The sequence below is a fragment of the Bos taurus genome, chromosome 10 (assembly GCF_002263795.3).
Source record: "Bos taurus isolate L1 Dominette 01449 registration number 42190680 breed Hereford chromosome 10, ARS-UCD2.0, whole genome shotgun sequence".
NCBI classification, from domain to species: Eukaryota; Metazoa; Chordata; class Mammalia; order Artiodactyla; family Bovidae; genus Bos; species Bos taurus.
The window spans coordinates 46,677,269-46,699,628 of NC_037337.1; the positions used below are offsets into that span (position 1 = coordinate 46,677,269).

Sequence of the window (22,360 nt, forward strand, 5' to 3'; positions counted from 1 at the left end):
TGTTCAATCCCTAATCCAAAGATGCTACGAAGCAACTAAGCCATGCACCGCTACTGAAACCCACACGCCTAGAGCCTGTGCTCCACAAGAAAACCCACCGCAATGAGAAGCCACACACTGCAACTAGAGAGCAGCCCCCACTCGCCGCAACTAGAGAAAAGCCCAAGACTAGAGAAATGGCCATGCGCAGCAACCAAGATCCAGTGCAGCCGTAAATGAACAAGAGATGCAGCGAGGGAGCAGAGCAGGAGGCAAGGGGAGGTCCTCGTCCTGGGAAACAGATACCAGAAGCCCACAACTAAATAGCTTGTTCAGGGCCGCCTTCAACTTAGATATCCAGGGTGGTCCTTGACCTGCTGTCTGACCACCAATCCAGTCTCGGCTCCTCACCCACAGCGTCACACTTTTAACAAAGGTTAAAAGTGATGGGATGGGGAGAGGGAGGGAGAGGAGAGCAGTTTTTTGGCAGCCAGAAGAGGCACCTGTGACATTTTCCACCATCTCTGCCAGAGAAGGAGCCTGTCATTAAGGCAGCCCCAGCTCACATTATTTGTTCTCCCATCAGCTTCCTTTTGGTGTCAGGAAACACTGCTTCTTCACCTTATATAGAACGCACCTTTATTATCATGAATGTTCAAAGTGTTCCCTCTTCATTCAGAAGCTAGTTACAAGTAATAGCCTCCCTGGCCCCCAGACCCTTGCTTCCAGGAAACCAGGCTGTAATACCTCCACCTTTGTTTCATGCAGGCTCTGTTCACAGTTTATGTTCTAAAACCCACACAGGAGAAACACTAATGCTTTATTTCAGCCAATGATTATTTTATAGTAGACAAGAGCAAGTTAACCAGAGTCAGATATTTAAACTACAATGAAGAGCAGCACTATGAAAGGAGAAACAAGCTTGATGTATTCATACAATGGGCTATTCTTCAGCCATAAAAAGGAACGAAGTACATTATGAATGAACCTTGAAAACATTATAGTATGTGGAAGAAGCCAGACAACCAGAAGAGGCAAATCCGTAGAGACAGAAGTAGATGAGTTGTTGCCGAGGGCTGGGGGCGGGGCGGAGAGAAAATGAGAAATGACTGCTTAGAGAATATGGGGTTTCCTTCGGGGAGATGAAAATGTCCTGGAACTGAACAGCAGTGATGTCTGTGCAGCACTGAATATACACATGTGCGAGTGCCTGTGTGCTCAGTCGTGTCCAACTCTTTTCAACCCCATGGACTGTAGCCCACCAGGCTCCTCTGTCCATAGAATTTTTCCAGGCAAGAATACTAGAGTGGGTTGCCATTTCCTACTCTAGGGGATCTTCCCAACCCAGGGATTGAACCCGCGTGTCCTGGGTCTCCTGCGTTGGCAGGCGAGTTCTTTACCACTAGCGCCCCCTGGGAAGCCTGGCTATGTTATATACATTTTACCACAATAAAAAATTAATTAAAAAAAAAAATCTTACCTTGACACTGGAGAATAAAAAGCTCTGGCTCCAACCCCAACACCATCGAAGTAATGAGGGCTTTCCACCGGTGCGTCTTAACTCTGGCTGCACACCTGAGCAGAATCACCTGAGAAGCTTTTTAAAGCCTCCTGTACCTAGACTCCACTCAAGACCAATTAAGCCAGGTCTTAGAGGCTGGGGCTGGGAGTAAACCGAGAAGGTCTTGGAGATTCCAGTGCACAGTTAGAGGTCAGGAATACTGAGTTAGACTAGACCAGTGCTTCTCAAAGTGTGGTCCCCAGACCAGCAGCATCAGCATCATCTGGGAATTGGGAAGAAACACAGATTTGGGGACTGCACCCAAACCCTTCTGAATCAGAAACTATGAGAGTGTTTTAGCCATCTGTGTTTTAGTAAGAAATCTGTATTTTAACAAAACCCTCCAGGGAGTCTGATACACACCAACATCTGACACCAATTCTTCTGCATCTAGACCAAGTAAGATAAAGAGTTTTCCTCCACCACTGACTGTTTACTAAGCATCTATCATAAGCTTGCTTTGTGACAGATGCTTTGGAAGTATAGAGACCTACCTCAGCTCTCCTCAAACATCTAACCCATCTCGTGAGTTAGATTCTTGGAAAAGAAGTTGTGCATTAAGACAAGATGAGCCTTTTTATGATTGAACAGTATTCCATTGTATGTATATACCACATTTTATTTACCCCTTCATTTTTTGATGGGCACTTGGATTATTTCCACCTTTTGGCTATTACAAATAATTCTGCTATGAACAGTAGTGTATAAGTATCTATTTGAGTTCCTGCTTTCAATTCCTTTCATTACATACCTTGGCTTCCCAAGTGGTTCAACAGTAAAGAATCCACTTGCAATGCAGGAGACAGGGGTTCGATCCCTGGGTTGGGAAGATCCCCTGGAGAAGGAAATAGCAATCTACTCCAGTATTGCTTATAAAATTCTATGGACAGAGGAGCCTGGCAGGCTACCATCCATGGAGTCACAAATGAATTGGACATAACTTAGTGACTAAATAACAACAGAATTGCTAGGTATTATAGTAATTGTATTTAACTTTTTAAGGAATCACCAAACTATTTTCCACAGCCATGTACCACCAGGAATATACATTTGGGATGATGGAAAAAGTTCTGGAAAGGGCTAGTGATGATGACTTTACAACAGTGTAAATGCAATTAATACCACTGGATTCACTTTAAAATGGTTAAAAACGGTAAATTTTATGTATATTTTACCACACACACACATGCAAGATTAAAGACATGAAATGAGCCATGAAAACAAAGAAAAGGAAGTTATGTTCCAAATGGCTCAACATTGAATAAAAATGACTTTAAACACCATAATTAAGTTTCTATAATGACACATATAACAGTGTATTAAAAAGATGGTGTGTGCAGTTCTTACTAGTCAGAGATGGTCCCTGCCTGAGCATGGAGAAAGAATATTTTTAAGATGCTTTTTCAGGAGGGTAGGGCAGGATGTCTGGCTCTACTGGGGACTTAGCACGTTTACAGTGACCAAAATTCCTTTGTGAACCGGTCAAAGAAGATCAAAGAGAATAACAAGTACTGAGCATGGAGAGGTTTCCCTGCTGGGGTTAAGCTGTTACCACCTCAGCAACTTGGCTAACTTCTTAGCGGTTTTTATTCAAGAACCACTTTGATGTGCGGGCTCAGAGGGAAGAGTCAGAGATACAGTAATGAATAGGATGAGCTGAGAACCCAGTACGGTGGTTCCCAACTGTCAGTGAGAACCAGAATCACCCACTGGGCTCATTCAGTGACAGATGCCGGGCGCCACCCCCAGAGTGTCTGGGTCAGGGCGTCTGGGGTGGGGCCCAAGGTTTCTAACAGATTCCTAGGTGATGATGGTGGTGATGCTTGTCCAGGGACTGCACTTTGAGAACCACTGGTCTACTGGGGTTGGTAAGTGTAGGTGCCTCTACTGCTGCTGCTGCTGCTTCTAAGTCACGTCAGTCGTGTCCGACTCTGTGCGACCCCATAGACGGCAGCCCACCAGGCTCCCCCGTCCCTGGGATTCTCCAGGCAAGAACACTGGAGTGGGTTGCCATTTCCTTCTCCAGTGCATGAAAGTGAAAAGTGAAAGTGAAGTCGCTCAGTCGTGTCCGACTCTTCGAGACCCCATGGACTGCAGCCTACCAGGCTCCTCCATCCATGGGATTTTCCAGGCAAGAGTACTGGAGTGGGGTGCCATCACCTTCTCCGGTAGGTGCCTCTAGGAAAGATAAATGTAAAGGCTCCATGGGAGCACCAGGACAGGGAGACACTTGGTCCTGCCTTTGGGGAGTGAGAGGGGCAGGGAGAGGGTGTTTCAGGGAGATGAGATGCAGCTGGGCGTGTCTCAGCATTGCTGCAATAAAGAGGGGGTGGAGAGTAGGTTCAGAGGAGTCCCGAGAAGTGGGCAGAGCTCCACCACATTGAACACTCTCTAAGGCAACAGAACCTAAAAGGGTGCCGGAGACAGGAGCAAAAGCAAGTAGCTGGCACCATCTATCTTTGACACCTAGGAAACCCCACCCTCCTCCCTATAAAAGCCTTCCCTCCAGAGAGAACCTGACAAATGCCTGGAAGCCAAAGGGTAAATGACTGCAAAGTCTCCTAGCTATACCCGTACCTCCCCTCTCCCCCAGCAATACTGGAAAGGGATTACTGGAGAGGTAGGGGCCTTCTAATATGGCAAGGTGTGGGGGAAGGACTTCCCCACGGCTAGCAGAGAGCTGAGTTGACGGCCCAGTCTTGCAGCTCACCTTTGTTCACCCTCCAGCCTGCAATGGCCCCACTGCCACGGCTAAACCAGAGAGGCTGCCAAAGAGTGGCTTGGGAGGACTTTACCCCGTCCCAGTCCCTTCCCTCTCAAAGTGAGCCCCCCCAAAAAATTGAAATAATAAAAGGAAAAGTTTGATATAAAGTACAGATTCGAGCATCCTTAGAAAACTTTATTTCTATTAAAATAAGAATAATCTTTCATATTGATCTACAACAATAAAAACCAAGGAAGCAGAATGGGCCTGCTATGGCTGTCCAGCTTTAAGCTTTGTAAATAATAAGTAACCCTGATCCTCCAGCCCTTGCTCTGCTTCATTTCTAACATTAACAAAGAAAAAGCTTCAACACCAGTTTGGCTCCTTGACCTCTGTTTATAATAAAATCATAAGACATCACCGGTTAATCATTAACCCACCCCTCTAGTAGACTTCTTTCCTTTGGGGCAGGTTATGGGGCTTTATGGCCATGCCTCTCCACCTGACTGGCAGGAAAACAGAGAGAGTCAGCACAGTGTGGCTTTCTGCTCAGCGGGGATAAGAATCCAGCCAGGGCAGATACTGTGGGAACCCCGTAATACTGAACAGTTCAGCTCCCTGGACTTTTATGAGAAGCCATATATCTTTTAATCAACTCCAGAAGGGAACTGCAGGAGCTATAAAATATATATTAAACATATTTTTAGGATTTCCCTGATGGTCCAGTGGTTAAGAATCCATGTGTCAATGCAGGGGACATGGATTTGATCCCTGGTCCAGGAAGATCCCACATGCCTTGGAGCAACTAAGTCCATGTGCCACAGCTACTGAAGCCTGTGCTCCACGAGAGAAGGCACTGCAGTGAGAAGCCTGAGCACCCTAACTAGACAGTAGGCCCCACTCGCTGTAACTAGAGAAAGTCTGCACACAGCAACAAAGACCCAATGCAGCCAAAATAAATAATAAAAAATTAAAAAAAATTTTAATGTGACTTCTACATCCTAACAACATCCTGAGAATGTGTAGTATTTTTAAAAATATTTATTTATTTGTTTGCACCAGGTCTTTACTTGCGGCATGCACACTCTTTAGTTGTGGCATGCGGGATCTAGTTCCCTGACCAGGGATCGAACCCGGGTCCTCTGCACTGGGAGCATGGAGTCTTAGCCACTGGACTACCAGGGAAATCCCAAAATTTGTGACATTAAGATGGGTATAGATAGGATACAGAGGCTGCCTTCTCTTCTGAATGGGGTCCTGTGGCTTAGCTGTGTTCTCTGTGGCTGTAGCCACAGGACCACAGAGGATGCGTGACCCCTGGAGAAAGGTGGGTCCCAGCTCCCTGAAAGGAGTGTACCTGAGCAGGTGCCAAATGACACCCACTCAGCCTTGTCACAGGGTAACACCCAGCCTAGCCAAGAGGAAGCCAGATGAACCCTAGGTTCTTTCTGAGTCTTTATATCACATACACAAAAAATATACAGGCTCTCTGCTGGAGCAGGGCCTCTGAATGCTCTCTGCCTGCCCTCTGGAATGCCATTTCCCAGGTCTCACTCACCGTGGATTCAGTCCCATCCTTTAAGTCTCGGCTTTAATGGCACCTCTTCTGAGAAGCCTGCCTGAACCACTTGGTCCATTGTAGTCCCTCCATTTTTCTCCATCAGCCCTTGCTTATTTCCTTCATAGCACTGATTGCAGACTGGAATTATCTTACTCATGTACATTGGTTTGCTTATTTGTAATTTATTATCAGTCTTTTCTTCTTTAACATTTATTTATTTTGGGATGGGTTGGGTCTCGGTTGTGGATCACAGTCTCCAGAGCATGGGCTCAGTAGTTGAGGCACATGGGAATGGTTGCTGAATGGCATATGTGATCTTGGTTGCCCGACCAGGGATTGAACCTGCACACCCTGTATTGGAAGGCAGATGCTTAACCACTGGACCACCAGGGAAGTCCCTATTATGTAAGTTCCATGAGGAGAGACCAGATTTGCCGTGTTCTCCATTGTATCTACCATACTAAATACAATGCCTGGCCCATAGTAGGAATGTTTGTTGAAGAAATGAATGAATTAACTTCAGAATTAAAGAGCACTCCAAGGAGGGTATTTAGTGATTTTCTCCTTTATTCAACATTGGAATACTCATTCTTAAACTTAAAGTATCTAGTTAAGTATATATTCAAATTTGATACATAATCTATGACCATTTTCAATAAATATACATGCCAGACTAGGGGCATTTTTACCAGTCAGATCTTAAAAAACAAACCTTGTGGACTGATCAAAAGCTTTTATTGTACTAAAATTTTGACTGTTGGTTTAAAAAACAAAAAAGGTGTGTCAACATCTAGAATGTGTAAGACCTTGTCACTATAGTTTAATCTGTGGGGGCAAGTTTTGATCTGGCTATGTTTTGGTGGTCAGTCCAAAGAGACAGGCCCCGGAGACAGTGGTCAGGACCAGCTGCCCAGGCATTCACACAGACACTGAAGGGTCTATCCCAAGGGTGTGGCTACCACCACACCCTTGTTACCATACCAACGCCAGGGGCGCCACGTAGGTCTGAGGGACAGACTTAGAAAGGCCCCAAAGGACAAACATCAAAATGAAATAATAGTGAATGCATTTTATTCTTGGTCCAGACTTGTCAGATATAGTCCAAATTACAGGCAATATTTATCTTCATTAAATTTTATGTTATTCTTAAGCACACAGGATGCAGTCAGTGAGAAAGAATAATCAGTAAGAAACAGCAATCAAACTGTACCCGTAATTACATGGTTCTGGTCTTCTACGGAGCTATATATGCTTTTTTATTATAATATATGCTGTCACATATGTAGTATATTTAGTAAATGTAGAAATTACTCAACCCCATTAAGTGTTTTACTTACCCCTATACCATGTCTGCAAACATTATAAAATACTAAAATTATCCTTCATTTACTTGTGTAGATTGTTATTTGCCCAAGGCAGTAGTGAGTCCGTATGCACATAAGTATGAGTAAATACACCCATGTTGGAGAGAAATAAAAGGAGGACCTGTAGATAAAAAGAAACCTATGGGACATATTAACCAGTCATAATACACAGACCTTATCTGGACTGTGATTCAAACAAACTCTTTCATAAATACATACGACTTGAGCACATTCAGTATCTTATAATAACCTATCATGGAAAATAATCTGAAAAAGAATATATATATAATCTTATATAAATATATATCTATTCTTATATAAATATATGTATAACTGAATCACTTTGCTGTACACCTGAAGCACTGTATATCAACTATACTTAAAAATAGGAAAACAAATTATGACACAACTGGGGCAACTGAACACGCACTGGGTATTTGATGACATTAAGAAATCCCTGTTAACAGTTCTTAGATGTGAAGATGATATGAGGTTAGTTTTAAAGAGTTCCTACCTTTAGTTGTATATAAGCATCCACAGATTTTCTTCAAAGTAATCCGGTTGAGGGAAATGGATGGGGTGGGGGGTATGGGTAACACTAAATCTGTCACGAACGGATGGGCACATGGGGCCATTCTACTGTGCTCTTTACTTTTGTACCTGCTTTAAAATGTTGTTGTTTAAATTTTAAAACAAGTTCACTTTAAAAAACCACACTGACTCTTCTAGGCTCATGGATGTACTTGGGCTGCGTGCATCTCAGAGTGTGAGACCCTGAGACTGCCTGTCATCCCACAGTCAGTCTTCTCTCTGATCAGCTCTGCAGAGTTGTGAGTTCTAGGATTTCTGGCTCTGTTTGTCCGTCTATGGGCTCCCTTTCCAGGAAGGCTTCAGTGCACTGGTCTAATCTATTTAGCAAACGCTTACTGCATGCCTCCTCCAGCCCAGAGGTAATTTCTACCTCTGCCTCCAGGCCCTCCCCTCCCTTGCTCTCTTTTCAGGGTCACACTCCATGACTTTCTTCTGGAACCATCCTTCCTTATCTGCTTACTTTTCCTTCTGCATAGAAGGAAAGTGCTGAAGTCTCTCCATTAAAAAACAAAAATGCTTCTCGTCACTCTCATCTTCCTATAACCACACACACACACATGCCCCTCTCCTATTCCTTTACGGCTAGATTTCTGAAATGAGCTTAAGAAACTATTCATTAAGTGTCTACTAAATGCCACTGTGTGCTCAGACACAGGGGAGGGATATGACATTGGCTTCTAGGCTTCCAAATGTCTTTGGAACTTGAAGGCAGAATTATAGTCTGGAACAGGTTTATGATAACAGTCACAGAGGAGATGGTTAAATGACAATTCAAGAAAGTGCTGGAGTAGCTTGTCCAGGACTTGAGTTTGTTTTTGAAGATGGACAAGATTTGCAAAGGTGGAGAGGAAAGGAGGCATTTTAAGCAGATTTTTAGCATAAGAACATTTGTGAAGGTTGTTCTGAGGATGGGGCAGCTGGCCTGACTATGGCAGTCGACCTTGGGAAGGTATGAGGGCTTTTGAAGGCCTTGACAAGGACTTCCCTGGTGATCCAATGGTTAAGATTTTGCCTTCTAATGTAGGGGATGTGGGTTCAATCCCTGGTCCTAGAACTAAGATCCCACATGCCCTGTGGCACAGCCAAAAAAAAAAAAAGCAGAAAAAGAAAAAAATTAATGAAGGCCTTGACAGGCTAAAACTGTGAAAGATGGCTATGGTTCTGCTTTGTTTTTTGGGGGACAGGAGCAAGGCAGGGCATGCTGTGGAGAAACGGAGTGGACGGATGGGTGCAGGGCTACACCTGGTTAAACCCAGTTGCAACAAGAAAGGAGCCTGGCAGCCAACAGGAAAGGCTTGAGCGGGGACCCTGCAGGGGTCCTTTGCAGCGTGATATGTTGAGGGAGAGGGCCTAACCTGGGATGGTGGGGATGGTGGTGGTGATAGAAACTTGGGACTCCATGACCCACCCTGAGGGCAAAGGATGGACCAGACTGGTCTGGCTCTGAGATTTTGAGCATTTGAGCTTTGGAAGAGTGGGGTCATTTGTCCTCTGACAAAGCTTATTAGCACCATCAAATTGAGATCTAGGCCGTAACACATCAACCAACTGTACTCTCTGGACGTTATCTGAATCCTGAATTTTACAAACAACCGTTAAAAAAGATATGAAAACAACAAGGTCCTGCTGCATACAGGGAACTACAGTCAATATTCTGGGATAAAGCATCATGGAAAAGGACATAAACAAGAATGGGTGTATGTATAATGAATCACTTTACTGTTAACACAACCGTGTCAATCAACTACACTTCCATAAAATAAAATTTTTTTAATTTAGGAGAAGAGGAATGAGGAGTTTTAATTACAGTTATTAAAAATAAAGATCATTGATTTCAAATAAAAAGATACAAGATACTTGGAAATTTTTAAAATTCTGACTGGTTTTAGTAAGATTAAGGAACGGTTAACTTTTTGAGTGTGGTAATGGTATTATGCTTTTGTTCTAAGAGCCCTTGTATTTTAAAGACATACTGAAATATGCACAGATGAAGTATATTCGGATTTGTTTCAAAAATCATCCGGGGTTGGGGAGCATGGGTACGGTAGAGATGGAGGCAGATTCGCCAAGGACTGTCAAAGCCAGGGGATGGGGGGCTCACTTTGCTCCTCTCTCTATGGTTCCACGTATTTGGTGTTTTCCCTGAAACCATGCTGGTCCTTGGGGTAATGCACGTCTTTACTCTGGGCCTCAATAACACCTTGCTGAGAAGCATGAGAGGCGCTTTGAGCTGTGCCATGTTAATCTCCTGTTACAATTCAAAACAGAAATTTGGGCCGCTTCTGTTTTGCCTCAAACAGAAAAATTCATGAACTGGAAAGAAATAATGCCTTGATTTCAGTTGCGAAAACAAACAGGGAGATCCGTATGATCTCCTTTTTATCATGATCTTGGGAGGAATCTAATCCATGCAAGAGGGAAAGTCACATCTCAAGAGAAAAGTCACATTTTGATGGTAGCTAGAAATGCTTCTTTTGGAAGAGCCAGTCCTGGGAGAGGTTACAGCCATTGGCATGAGTGTGACAGCTGAGAACAGGCTGAAAGATGACAGCCAGGGCTGTAGCTGCCGATGAAAAGGCAGTGTTAGAGCAGCAACAAGTCACACGTTGCCCACACAGCAGCTGGGGGCAGAAAGGAGCCGCTGCTGACATGCCTTGGTGCACCCCACCCTGGCACCTCTCTCACCTACAAGCCAAAGAGATGGGAGGCCGCTCTGACAATGTCCCTAGCCATGTAAGAAGGGGACAGAGCCATCATATGCTGGCAGAGGGTCCTATGAACTCCAATAAAATCCCATACTTGGCAGATCACCTCCCAAGCCAGGGGCCAGCAATCGGATTTATTTTTCAGTGAGTGGCTCCAAACAGAGCAAAACCTCATGCACGTACACGAGAAAGCTAGGAACGTAAATTCTGAACCTGAGCAAGTGACATCATTTTGCATTTTTTTTGATAGGAAAAAAAAAAAAAATATGTGGGGGAATAGAGAGAAGCTAGGGGGATTAATATAGGCACTTACTTCCCTTAGACGAACAAGCATAAAATTAGCAGGAGAATCCAGCTCAGTAAACATGTGAGGGCCTGCTTTGTGCCAGGCACTGCAGCCAAGGCAGGGATGAATGAGACACGGTCCTTGCCTTCAAGGAGATCACGGGACGGGGAGGAAACGGGCCTGGACAAAATCTCCCAGATAAACCCTGAAACAGAAGTTCACAGTTCTGTGATCCAGGCAAGGTAACTCTGTTACTAAGCCAAAGTCTGACTTTGGGCAAATCACTTACTCTCAATTTTTCATCTACAAAATGGGGCAGTTCTTGCCTTGTGGACCCCACAGAGTTGTAGAGGTGTAAGGACCCAAACTACTAATATCATCATCACTATCACCATCAACCATAATGAGGAGGAGGAGAAGGAAAGGCTTTCTAGACTCTGCTGCCCTAAGGGCCTGTGATGGGCGCTCAGGATGAGCGACCCCAACCCCACCCCATGGTTGGCAGCTGAGACCAGCAGCACTGGACCAGCCTGGGGAATGGCAGTGCCCTGTGCCCTCATTTCCACAGCTGGTTCCCACTAGGCACCCCGTCACATGCCCAGGAGCTGCCTTGGCGTGAGCAGTTTTTTCCAACCCGTTCCAACTGGCCTGATACAGAGGTGAAGGTGCTTAGCCCCAGTAATCTTAGTAAATCTGAGAGCTTGGGAGCCAGAAGGGAACTTCCAGAACGTAGTGTCCACCCCTCCCATTGGTACAAAGGGCGAAGGAGACTCAGGCAGGGAATGTGGCCTGCTTGGGATCACTCATGGAGGGGCGGCGGTCGGGGGGCGAGTCGGGGGAGCAGCTGGATCTGGTTCTTTGAACTCTCCGGGTCCAGTACAGTTGCTTCTCTTTCCTAGGAATTTCTCTTTCTCAACCATGAACTCTGTTGCTTTTTCTTTTTTAATATGTATTCCTTTGGCTGTGCTGGGTCTTAGTTGTGACATGTGGGATCTAATTCTCTGACCAAGGATCGAACCCGGACCCCCTGCATTGGGAGGGCAGAGTCTTAACCACTGGACCACGAGGGACCAACCAGGGAAGTCTCTTCTGTTTCCTTTTATATCCTTAGTCTTTTCTGCTCCCAAACACCTAATTTAGCCAACTTGCAAGGAAAATTACTTAGGACAAAAGAAAAATTCCTCCTGATAACACTTCCTGAGCTCTGTGGTCCCTGGGGGCTTTCATTCTTTGGGGATTATGTTTCCTCAGTGTCTGTCACACACGTGCCCCCAGTCACGATGTGGGTTCACAGACATGAAATGGGAGGGTCTGGGCCTGTCTTTCAGGAAGGCTTCAGGTGAATCCCTGCTCTGGGAAGAGAGTTCTTACTCAGTTCCCTTTAGCTACAGGATGCACAGCTTTGCCACATCTTCACTTCCTGAGTTTCTTCCCTTCGGGCCTGGCTGGCAGCTTCTGCCACCCTGGCCGCGGGCCCAGATGCTGCTGTGAGCAGAGCAAAGGCTGGCGGCCGTGTTCTGGAAGGCTTGCCACCTGGTAGCTGCACCTCCTCCTGACCCTCAGGGTTTGCATGATACCTCTTGACAGCTTCCCCTCTGTTCCCTGCGGTCTCTAAGGAATTTGGTTTTGCCCTCAGCTGAGTAACTGCCCTGCTCCGGTCTGCTCCCTGGAGTGACTGCCTCCAGCCTCCCTCTCCCCTAGTCGCCATCTTGGTGTAGTTTAGTTGCCTTGAGTCCAGGGCTTTGAGGCTGTGGAAATAAAAACAACACAGTCCAGGAGAAACTATGATACGTGAGAACTGAGAAAACTGGTGTCCATTGAGAGGCTGAACTAGAGAGTCTGGAATCCTTTCAAGTTCCACCATTTCTGAAATCTCTTCAAGTTCCAACATTTCTGAAACAGTATACCTGAAGGCTGACAGCCTGAAAAATTAGAGGATTCTCCCGTGTGTGTCCAGACATAAGGCCAACTCCTCATAGCATCTAAAAAAATTTTTTTTCTCTATTTATTTACTATTTCCAGTGCTCTCTTGTGCCTCCTGAAGCTCCAAGTTTCTTCTGGGATAACTTCCCTTAAAGCCTAAAGAACTTTCATTCACATTTCTTACAGAGTATTTCTGCTGGTCACAAATTCTCTAGTTTTATCTGATAATACTTATTTTCACTGGTTATAGAGTTCTGGGGTTGACAGTTTTCTTTCAACATTTTAAATATTTGTTTGTTTATTTATTTGGCTGCACCTGGTCTTGCTTGTGGAATGCAGGGTCTTCACTTGCAGCACTGGAATTCTCAGCTGCACCATGGAGGATTGTTTTAGTTGGGGCATGTGGACAACTCTTAGTTGCAGCATGTGGGATCTAGTGCCCTGACCAGGGACTGAACCTGGGGCTCCCGCCTTGGAAGTGTGGAGTCTTAGCCATTGGACCACAAGGGAAGTCCCTCCTCATAGCATTTTAAATGAATGAGGGCATCAAGTTTTGCTTCTGACCCTCCCTACTCTCAGAGAACAAGGTAGTCGGGGATGGGGATTCTGTGAAGTGGGCACGCATGCGCGCGCGCACGTGCACACACACACACACACACACACACACACACTCTCTCTCTCTCTCTCTCACTCTCTCTCTCTCTTTCTTGAAACAACGCTGTGGTCTATGGAAGAGTGCCCAGAAGATGTGGTGTGCCTTCCGCCCACTCCACCTCAGTACATCTTTCCTTGTGCTGAAATACTGATGAATGAACTCCAGGTGGCAAACCTTGATTCCCAACTTCTAGAGAGCCCACAGGGCACAACTGTTCCACGCCAACGAGCCATGACCTGCCGGTTATTCGCTTTTCTGGAGAAATCTCAGCTTGAAAATCCATTTAATTACCATGGGAGATAATCTTTTAAACACAGCCTGACATTCTTGAAAGACTTTTCCCTGTGGGAGTCAGAAATTTTATCTGCAGTGGGACTGGATTGTTTATTTTCATTTCCAGGGGAAGGACTATTACCTGGTAGTTAGCAAGAAGCCTGAGCCCTGGAGGGTTTCTTTGTTAAGTCTGTTCCTCCTCACTGCTAGTTTGTCAATTAGATTGTAATAATTAGTTTTTAATAGTGTCATTCTTTTCCCCAGTGTAAACACTGCATTTAGTTCTGTAATTCGGGCGATAATTACTTGCTATCTTTCAAGTTTCCCTATCAGGTTGCAGGGTTTTTACTTACTCTAGACGTGGGTATTCAGAGTCAATGTCCTCAAGGGTTTCCTATCAGGAAGATCATAGTCTAGATTACCAGCCTCAAAGACCTACCTGGAGGTATAGTCAGACACCAATTTTTCCAACGTGGGACATTCCAGTGGATTAAATAAATTCTTCCCTGCTAGAAGAGGGGAGGGGACCAGGGCAAGAGGGGTAGGGGAGTAAGGGGTACAAATTATTAGGTATAAGACAAGTTACAAAGATATTGTACAACAAGGGGACTATAGCCTATATTTTATAATAATTTTAAATGGAGTATAACCTTTAAAAATTGTGAATCACTATATTGTATACCTGTACCATATAATATTGTACAATAACTATACATCAAACCAGTCAATCCTAAAGGAAATCAACCCTGAATATTCACTGGAAGGACTGAGGCTGAAGCTCCAATACTTTGGCCACCTGAGTTGACAAAGAGACAACTCAATGGAAAAGACCCTGATTCTGGGAAAGACTGAAGGCAGGAGGAGAAGGGGGTGACAGAGGATAAGATAGTTGGATGGCATCATCAACTCAGTGGACATGAGTTTTAGCAAACTCTGGGAGATAGTGAAGGACAGGGAAGCAGGGCTACAGTCCACGGGGTCACAAAGAGTTGGACACGACTGTGACTAAACAATAACAAACACATCAATTTTTAAAAGTACCAAAGGGAAGAGAGCCCGAGATTTTAAACTGAACTTTAAAAAAAATAAGAAAAAAAAAACTAATTTCCTTTGCTTCTAAAACACAAAAAAATTAAAAAAAAAAAAATTCCCTACTAGAATGCAAGCATGGGTGGCCCCAAGACCCAGAGTATCTCCTGCTCACAGTAGGTGTTCAATATACAGATGCTAAATTGTGGAGAGTCACGAGGTCTTCTTGCAGAATGGATGTGCACCGGGTTGAGATACGAACAATGTACTGAATAAAGTGGAGTCCCTGCCATGGGACTGCTCTGGCCCCCCTCTCCCCACATTACTTCAAAAGCAAACCATCTTTAATTCATTTTGAGTTTATTTTTGTGTATGGTGTTAGAAAGTGTTCTAGTTTCATTTTTTTACAAGTGGTTGACCAGTTTTCCCAGCACCACTTGTTAAAGAGATTGGCATTGAAACATGTATAATATCATGTATGAAACGAGTTGCCAGTCCAGGTTCAATGCACGATACTGGATGCCTGGGGCTGGTGCACTGGGATGACCCAGAGGGATCGTATGGGGAGGGAGGAGGGAGGAGGGTTCAGGATGGGGAATACATGTATACCAGTGGCGGATTCATTTCGATATTTGGCAAAACTAATACAATATTGTAAAGTTTAAAAAAAAAAAAAGGCAAACCGTCTGGAGACGTTTGCATGCCATGATTCTGTAGGCTGGGGTCCCTGGACCCTGAAGAGCATATCTCTGGGGATTAAGAATAGAAAAGGAATAACTGTACTGCACATAGAATTAGAAGGTGAGGAAAAAGCTCTAGTGGAAAACTGATTAAGTCATGGGCTTGAACCTCCCCTTCCAGGTCCCGATGGGGAGAAGAGCTGGTCCAAGACCTACCCTTCCTGTGGCGGCCTGCTGCAGTCCCCGATAGACCTGCATGATGACATCCTGCGGTACAATGCCAGCCTCAGGCCCCTGGCCTTCCAAGGCTACAACCAGTCTGCCAGTCCGCAATTTGTCCTCACCAACAACGGCCACTCAGGTGAGGGAGCGACGCCGGAGACCTGCAGTGGTGGCTGAGCTTACCTTGGCTCCCTGGCCTCTTGAGTCTGCTGGGTGGGGGTTGGAGGGGGCGTTCTGATGAGGCACCCAGGAAGGAGAGCAGAGGGGAGCCCTTGAGGGATCCTTGGGCCACTTTCTAAAAGAGATGCTGCAGGCCCTGGGCTCAGGTGGTTCTGCTGGGAAAATACCTCTTAGAAGCAGCACATCTCTTGGGGTGGGATGGGGGGGTAGGGAAGGGCTTGAGCCCCTTGACCTGTTGATATGGTATGAGAGTGAATTATGGGTCATCATGAATGACTCAAAGGGCCACACAGTTCACTGGGGGGCTCACTCAGGAGTCAGACCAATCTGAGTTTGAATCCTGGCTTGACTACGTATGAGTCACAAGACTCTGGATAAGAATTTTAAACTCTTGAGGTTTCATCTGGAAAATGGGCATACTGATAGCTACTGTAAAGACTAGAGATTCTGTATGTTAAGATCCAGAATAGAAAGAAGCTTCATAAATAGCAATTATTATTGCTGTTGTTGTTATATAATTCTCAGCTTGGCAGATATTTTACTGTAGGTTCCATCTTCATGGCCAAGTGTGTAATACATGGATATGTAAACAAACATCCATCTGTTGGCTAGATTAGTTCCTGCCATCATTTTCCAAGGGGAACCACGAAGGTGCTGCCGCCACTGGAATTGCTTTAGTGGAAGAGGGGACATTCTCAGAGAAAGAGCCCAGGTTTCCGAGCCGCACCTCTCTGGTTCCCCCATCGCTGCATCCCCCTGCCCCTGTCTGGGCCCTTAGCAGTTGCTGCCAACCTGCTCTCAGGCAGCACCCAGCTGGCCAGGGCTCTGAAGACTGCCCCTCCTCTCCCTGCAGTGAAGGTGAAACTGCCCAAGGACATGCAGGTCCGGGGCCTCGGGGCCCGCTACAATGCCTCGCAGCTGCACCTGCACTGGGGGGACAAGAACGACCCCCACGGCTCGGAGCACACTGTCGGCGGGGAGCACTTCGCCGCCGAGGTGAGTGGGGCGGCCCACCTGGCAGAGGACTCCTGGTGGTGGGTGGTCTGGCACTCTTCCACTTGGCTGGTGTGCAGACAAGACCAGAGCATGGCGGGTGGGGTGGGGGGTGGCCTTCATGCTCTGCACACCCACCGCAGCTCTGCCGACAGCACAGGGAGGCAGAGCCACTCCAGCCACGCTGCAGCTCATCTGTGGTGGCCCGCTTCCCTTCCTTTCCTGAACTTGCTGACTTTGTCTCCAAGTCTTTTACTGGGTGATGCTACTCCAGGGGCAGGGCTCCCAGGGTGCCACAGGAGGACACACATGCCCCTTTTCTAGACATCACCCTTCTGTGCACACAGATTAAGATCCCACCAGCTTGTCTGGCTGACCCATCCCACTGCCGAGTCATACTGGGCTAAACGCTCCCCCAACTTCTCAGCTTTCTTCACACATCATGCTGTTTACATGAGTCTTTCCCACCCCATCTTTCCTTTCCCTTGGTGTGGGTTGTGCTTGGAGCTTGGGGACCTGGGTTCAGGGTCACTCTTTTCTACCTAGCCACAAATCAAGCGATGACTGGCATTATAACACACAGGGCATCGTGGCAAGCAGAGACTCACTGAGGATAGCTTGGTGAAGATGGTCCATCTTCACCAAGCTCTTGGTCTCATGATGTGGCTTAATAGCAGAAAATACAGTGACTATTTTAAAATGGGTAAATCTTCTCACCCTACACCCTAACTCCTTTACTCCCCTTGGGAAAGTAAACCACAGTGCTGTGCTATGTTGCCTGGAGGTGATAACCCCAAATACCAAAGAAAACAGGAAGAGGAGCCAGAGCTTTGCTCCTGCACTGCAAGTGTGCAGTGGGGGGTGGGGGTGGGGGTGGTTGAGTGGCTCCATTTCAGAGTTCAACTGGGATTGCACGTGGGGGTGTGGTTCTGAATGTTTACAGGGCAAGAAGTACAAGGAGACAAATGCTACTGATCAGCCAATGGAGCCCATGATAAATAATGACACCAGCATTCTCCTCTGTTCTTAAATGCTCAACTGCTTAAGATTTTAGTCTAATTAGATAGGATGGCCCTGCTGGAGCTACATGTATTTCAGACCAGGTCCCTCTCTGAACCTCCAGGACTTCGTTTCTTTCAGCCTAACTGCAATGAGGAAGCCTCTATTTTCCCAAGGGGAGTAAAGGAGTTAGGGTGTAGGGTGAGAAGATTTACCCATTTAAAAATAGTCACTGTATTTTCTGCTATTAAGCCACATCATGAGACCAAGAACTTGGTGAAGATGGACCATTAATGTCAATAATACAGAAAAAAAAAATAAGTGAAAGTGTTAGTCACTCAGTCGTGTCCCACTCTTTGCGACTCACCAGGCTCCTTCCTCTATCCATGAGATTCTCCAAGCAAGAATACTGGAGTGGATTGCCATTCCCTTCTCTAGGGGATCTTTCTGACCCAGGGATTGAAGCCAGGTCTGCTACACTGCAGGCAGATTCTTTACCACCCAAGCCACCAGGGAAGGTGACCCTAAAATAGCAGATTCTTTATGGAGAGCCCTTGAAAGTGTAACAGTTTTTCTGGATTGAGTTTTTATATGAAGACTCTCGTGGGAACTTCCCTGGTGATTTAAGACTCTGAGCTTCTAATGCAGGGGGTGTGGGTTCAATCCCTGGTCGGGGAAATATGATCCCTCATGCTGTGCAGTGTGGCTAAATAAATACATAAAATAAAAATACCACTAAAAAAGATAAGCCTCTCTTATCCTCTCCTCAGGGAACTGCTTTCTGTTTGTATTAGTCTTCACCTCCTCTTGATTTCATCTGAACAAGTGAGAAAAGTGCTAAAACTGAACACAAGCTCAGCAGTCAGCAGTAAAAAGAAATAGGGATATAGGACCTTTGGGGTTTTAGCCACATAGAGTTCTGCACCATTTCGTAAAGCAGAGCCAGGACAGGATGGTGTGGGGCAGTGCAGAGGCTACATCTTTTGGGGATAAACATGAGGAACCAGGAGCCCCTAAGAAATCCTTCATAGGGGACCAATGAAAAGAAGAACTAATGGGATTAAAAGGCCACTTGAAAAGTGGGGAACATTGAGCTGTATTTATTAAAATATGCTTGAATTCTATTTATAATCACATATCACTGAAAAAGCAAGAAAGTTCCAGAAAAACATCTATTTCTGCTTTATTGACTATGCCAAAGCCTTTTTGTGGATCACAATAAACTGTGGAAAATTCTGAAAGAGATGGGCCCACCAGACCACCTGACCTGCCTCTTGAGAAATCTGTATGCAGGTCAGGAAGCAGCAGTTAGAACTGGACATGAACTACAGACTGGTTCCAAATAGGAAAAGGAGTACGTCAAGGCTGTATATTGTCACCCTGATTATTTAACTTGTTATATGTTATTATTAACATAACATCATGAGAAACGCTGGGCTGGAGGAAGCACAAGCTGGAATCAAGGTTGCAGGGAGAAATATCAATAACTTCAGATATGCAGATGACACCACCCTTATGGCATAAAGTGAAGAAGAACTAAAGAGGCTCTTGATGAAAGTGAAAGTGGAGAGTGAAAAAGCTGGCTTAAAGCTCAACATTCAGAAAACGAAGATCATGGCATCTGGTCCCATCACTTCATGGGAAATAGATGGGGAAACAGGGGAAACAGTGTCAGACTTTATTTTTCTGGGCTCCAAAATCACTGCAGATAGTGACTGCAGCCATGAAATGAAAAGACGCTTACTCCTTGGAAGGAAAGTTATGACCAACCTAGACAGCATACTAAAAAGCAGAGACATTACTTTGCCAACAAAGGTCAGTCTAGTCAAGGCTATGGTTTTTCCAGTAGTCACGTATGGATGTGAGAGTTGGACTATAAAGAAAGCTGAGCACAGAAGAATTAATGCTTTTGAACTGTGGTGTTGGAGAAGACTCTTGAGAGAGTCCCTTGGACTGCAAGGAGATCCAACCAGTCCATCCTAAAGGAGATCAGTCCTGGGTGTTCATTGGAAGGACTGATGTTGAAGCTGAAGCTCCAATACTTTGGCCACCTGATGCGAAGAGCTGACTCATTGGAAAGGACCCTGATGCTGGGAAAGATTGAGGGCGCGAGGAGAAGGGAACAACAGAGAATGAGATGGTTGGATGGCATCATCAACTCGATGGACATGGGTTTGGGTAGACTCCAGGAGTTGGTGATGGACAGAGAGGCCTGGTGTGCTGCAGTTCATGGGGTCACCGAGTCGGACACGACTGAGCGACTGAACTGAACTGAAGATGGAAAAAGAGATTAATGAAGAAAAAGAAAAGAGATAAAACCTCCGTGTGTTATAGTCTCAAGAGGCAAAGAATCAACAAAAATACATGTGATCATATATAGAGAGATCATGGACTAACATAGTTTTTTTGGAGGACAGGTGAGGCCACCTTGAGGATTAAAATCAGGTTAAAGCATTGTCAGAGAGACTTCCCTGGCAGTCCAGGGGTTAAGATTTCACTTTCCAGGGCTGGGAGTGTTGGTTCCATCCTGGATGGGAAGCTAAAATCCCACATGCCTCGTGACCAGAAAATGAGAACATAAAACAACAGAAGCAAAACTGGAAGAAATTCAAGACTTAAAAAACGGTCCATATCAAAGAAAAACAAAAACCAAACCTTTTCAGAGCTTGTCATAATAATGTCTTGATGATTCCTAGACTGTTTTTTTTTTTTAATTTTTTTTAGAGCATTTTAGGTTCTAGAGCATTTAGAAAAATGGAGAGGAAGTACAGAGATTTCCCATATACTCTTTGCTCCCAGCAACATGCATAACCTCCCCCATTATCAGCATCACTCATCACAGTTTACCTAGATTTTTTAACCCCCAAATTTCTCAAAAACATCTCTTTTCTTCACTTTCATCATGACAAGTAATCTCTACTTTGGGGGAAAAAAATGAGTTTAAAGTGGTATTTCGGAGTCTACATTCATGGAGTAACATTTCTGTTGCTTGGTCTCTTCAAATATGACTGATAAAACCTTTATAAAAGCCATGTTGTGACTGTCTCCACCTGAGAGGTCAACGCATGTCCTGCTCTAGCTACAGATACGATGAACTTACAGTTGGAGGTTTACTGTCTCAGCCTTCAGTTCCAAGTACAGAGTGGCCAGGCTGAGGTCGGGCAAATCACGTGGGACCATTTTGCCCCAGGTTCCAGAAAAAGTAGGAAAAATGACAAGGGAGAAGTGCTCCAAAGTATCCAGGTGTTTTCAAGTATACCAGGTGGCTGGTATAAAAGCCCATTTGTTCATTCATTTAGTAGCTGTTGTGCACCTAGTATGTTTCAGGCACTAAATTAGACACTGGCATACAGTGAGTGAACAGGATGGACAGAGTGCCCTGGTGGAGTGTGTAGTCTAGAGAACTGAGAGAAAAGAGAAAGCTGGAGTGGCCATGAGGTGAGGGTCTGAGAGGCCTGATCTAGCTGGAGGTGGAGGTACCTCCTATTGGATCCCAGTCTCCTGTAAAAGTGAAAGGTTCCCACAAGTCGCTCTCCCTGATGGACAGCAGCTCATCTCATCTCTCCCACTGCAGCTGCATATTGTCTATTACAACTCAGACCGGTACCCCAATGACAGCTTCGCCAAGGACAAGCCAGAAGGCCTCGCGGTTGTAGCTGTTCTCATAGAGGTAAGAGATGTTGAGAAGGACTTTATGTGAGATGTGAAGTCAGGAGGATGTCAGACTCAGCATTTGGTTCCACGCACACCTGCCCCATTTCGGCTGTGTCTTGACTCTAGAGCAGGGGGTATTCTCCCATAGGGTTTTCTCTCTTGGCCTAGAGGCAGCACTTTCTGTGGCTGGACAGCGGAAAGGGGCATGTCGTAGGTGATGCTGGAAAACTCAGTCCTAATCCCCAGCCCTCCTGTACAACATGGAATTGCCTGGCTACACAGACCTGTCGGGGTAGGGGACTCATTTACTGCTGCCGCATCCAGATGCCTGAACCCCTGACACAGTTCCCAGTATCCAAGCTCCATCTTTTATCTGGGCCCTGGAATAAGTTCTTTTCTGAATCCCAGAAAATGGGACTACCTCCTGATTCGCTTGCATTGTTTCCCCCAGTGTGACAGCACATATGTTGTTTCTCCACGTGCTTACTTGCCTGACTTGGCTGGCATTCACTCAAGCTCCCTTAAGTCCTGATTAGAGAAAATGTGATTTGTGGCCTTCAAGGTCACAGACAGAGAATCAGGAGCACAAGCTATAACTCTTGCCCTGGGATAATCAACCCTTAGTATCTTGAGCTGGAAACAGGATGTCCTGAGATGTAAGAGGGCAGAACCATCACACCAACCCCCTAATGGCCTAGTGAAGCATCATGGCTGTCCTGGTAAAGTGTATCCTTCAGGGAGGATCTCAGCAGTGGTGATCATACACCCCTAGCAGAGCTCTTCCATTCACAACTGTCAAGCCAGGCTCAGCCTACTGAATTCTGTCTCTGTTCAACTTGCCCCGTCTCTGTTGCAGGTGGGCTCCTCCAATCCAGCATATGACAAGATCTTCGATCACCTTAAAGATGTAAAGTACAAAGGTGAGGATTGTTTACTCACCTTATTGCTTACTCACCCTCTGCTGGAGAACAGCGTATTTGCTCTTGGGTGACCTGAAAAAG

General features: G+C 45.5%; 2 protein-coding genes across 9 annotated transcripts in view; one reads left to right on the forward strand and one right to left on the reverse strand.

Annotated features, from left to right (window-relative positions):
• The window catches only part of CA12 (carbonic anhydrase 12), a 65,344-nt gene that overhangs the window by 28,015 nt on the left and 14,969 nt on the right, over positions 1 to 22,360 (forward strand). For all 4 annotated transcript variants that reach the window (XM_005211744.5, XM_002690877.7, XM_059890716.1 and 1 more), the window contains exons 3-6: positions 15,493 to 15,672; positions 16,567 to 16,709; positions 21,280 to 21,375; positions 22,216 to 22,279. In XM_005211744.5, coding sequence (XP_005211801.1) covers positions 15,493 to 15,672; positions 16,567 to 16,709; positions 21,280 to 21,375; positions 22,216 to 22,279 — 483 coding nt within the window. The remainder of the gene's footprint in view (positions 1 to 15,492; positions 15,673 to 16,566; positions 16,710 to 21,279; positions 21,376 to 22,215; positions 22,280 to 22,360) is intronic.
• Positions 1 to 22,360, reverse strand: part of APH1B (aph-1 homolog B, gamma-secretase subunit) — a 117,077-nt gene that overhangs the window by 22,110 nt on the left and 72,607 nt on the right. For 2 of the 5 annotated variants that reach the window (XR_009496047.1, XR_009496045.1), the window contains one exon: positions 1,460 to 22,351. The exons of 1 other annotated variant lie outside the window; for it this stretch is intronic. The gene's annotated coding sequence lies outside the window, so the exon portion shown is untranslated. Of the gene's footprint in view, positions 1 to 1,459; positions 22,352 to 22,360 lie in introns of those variants that run through there. 2 more of the 5 variants (XR_009496046.1, XM_059890454.1) reach the window with 2 other exon arrangements.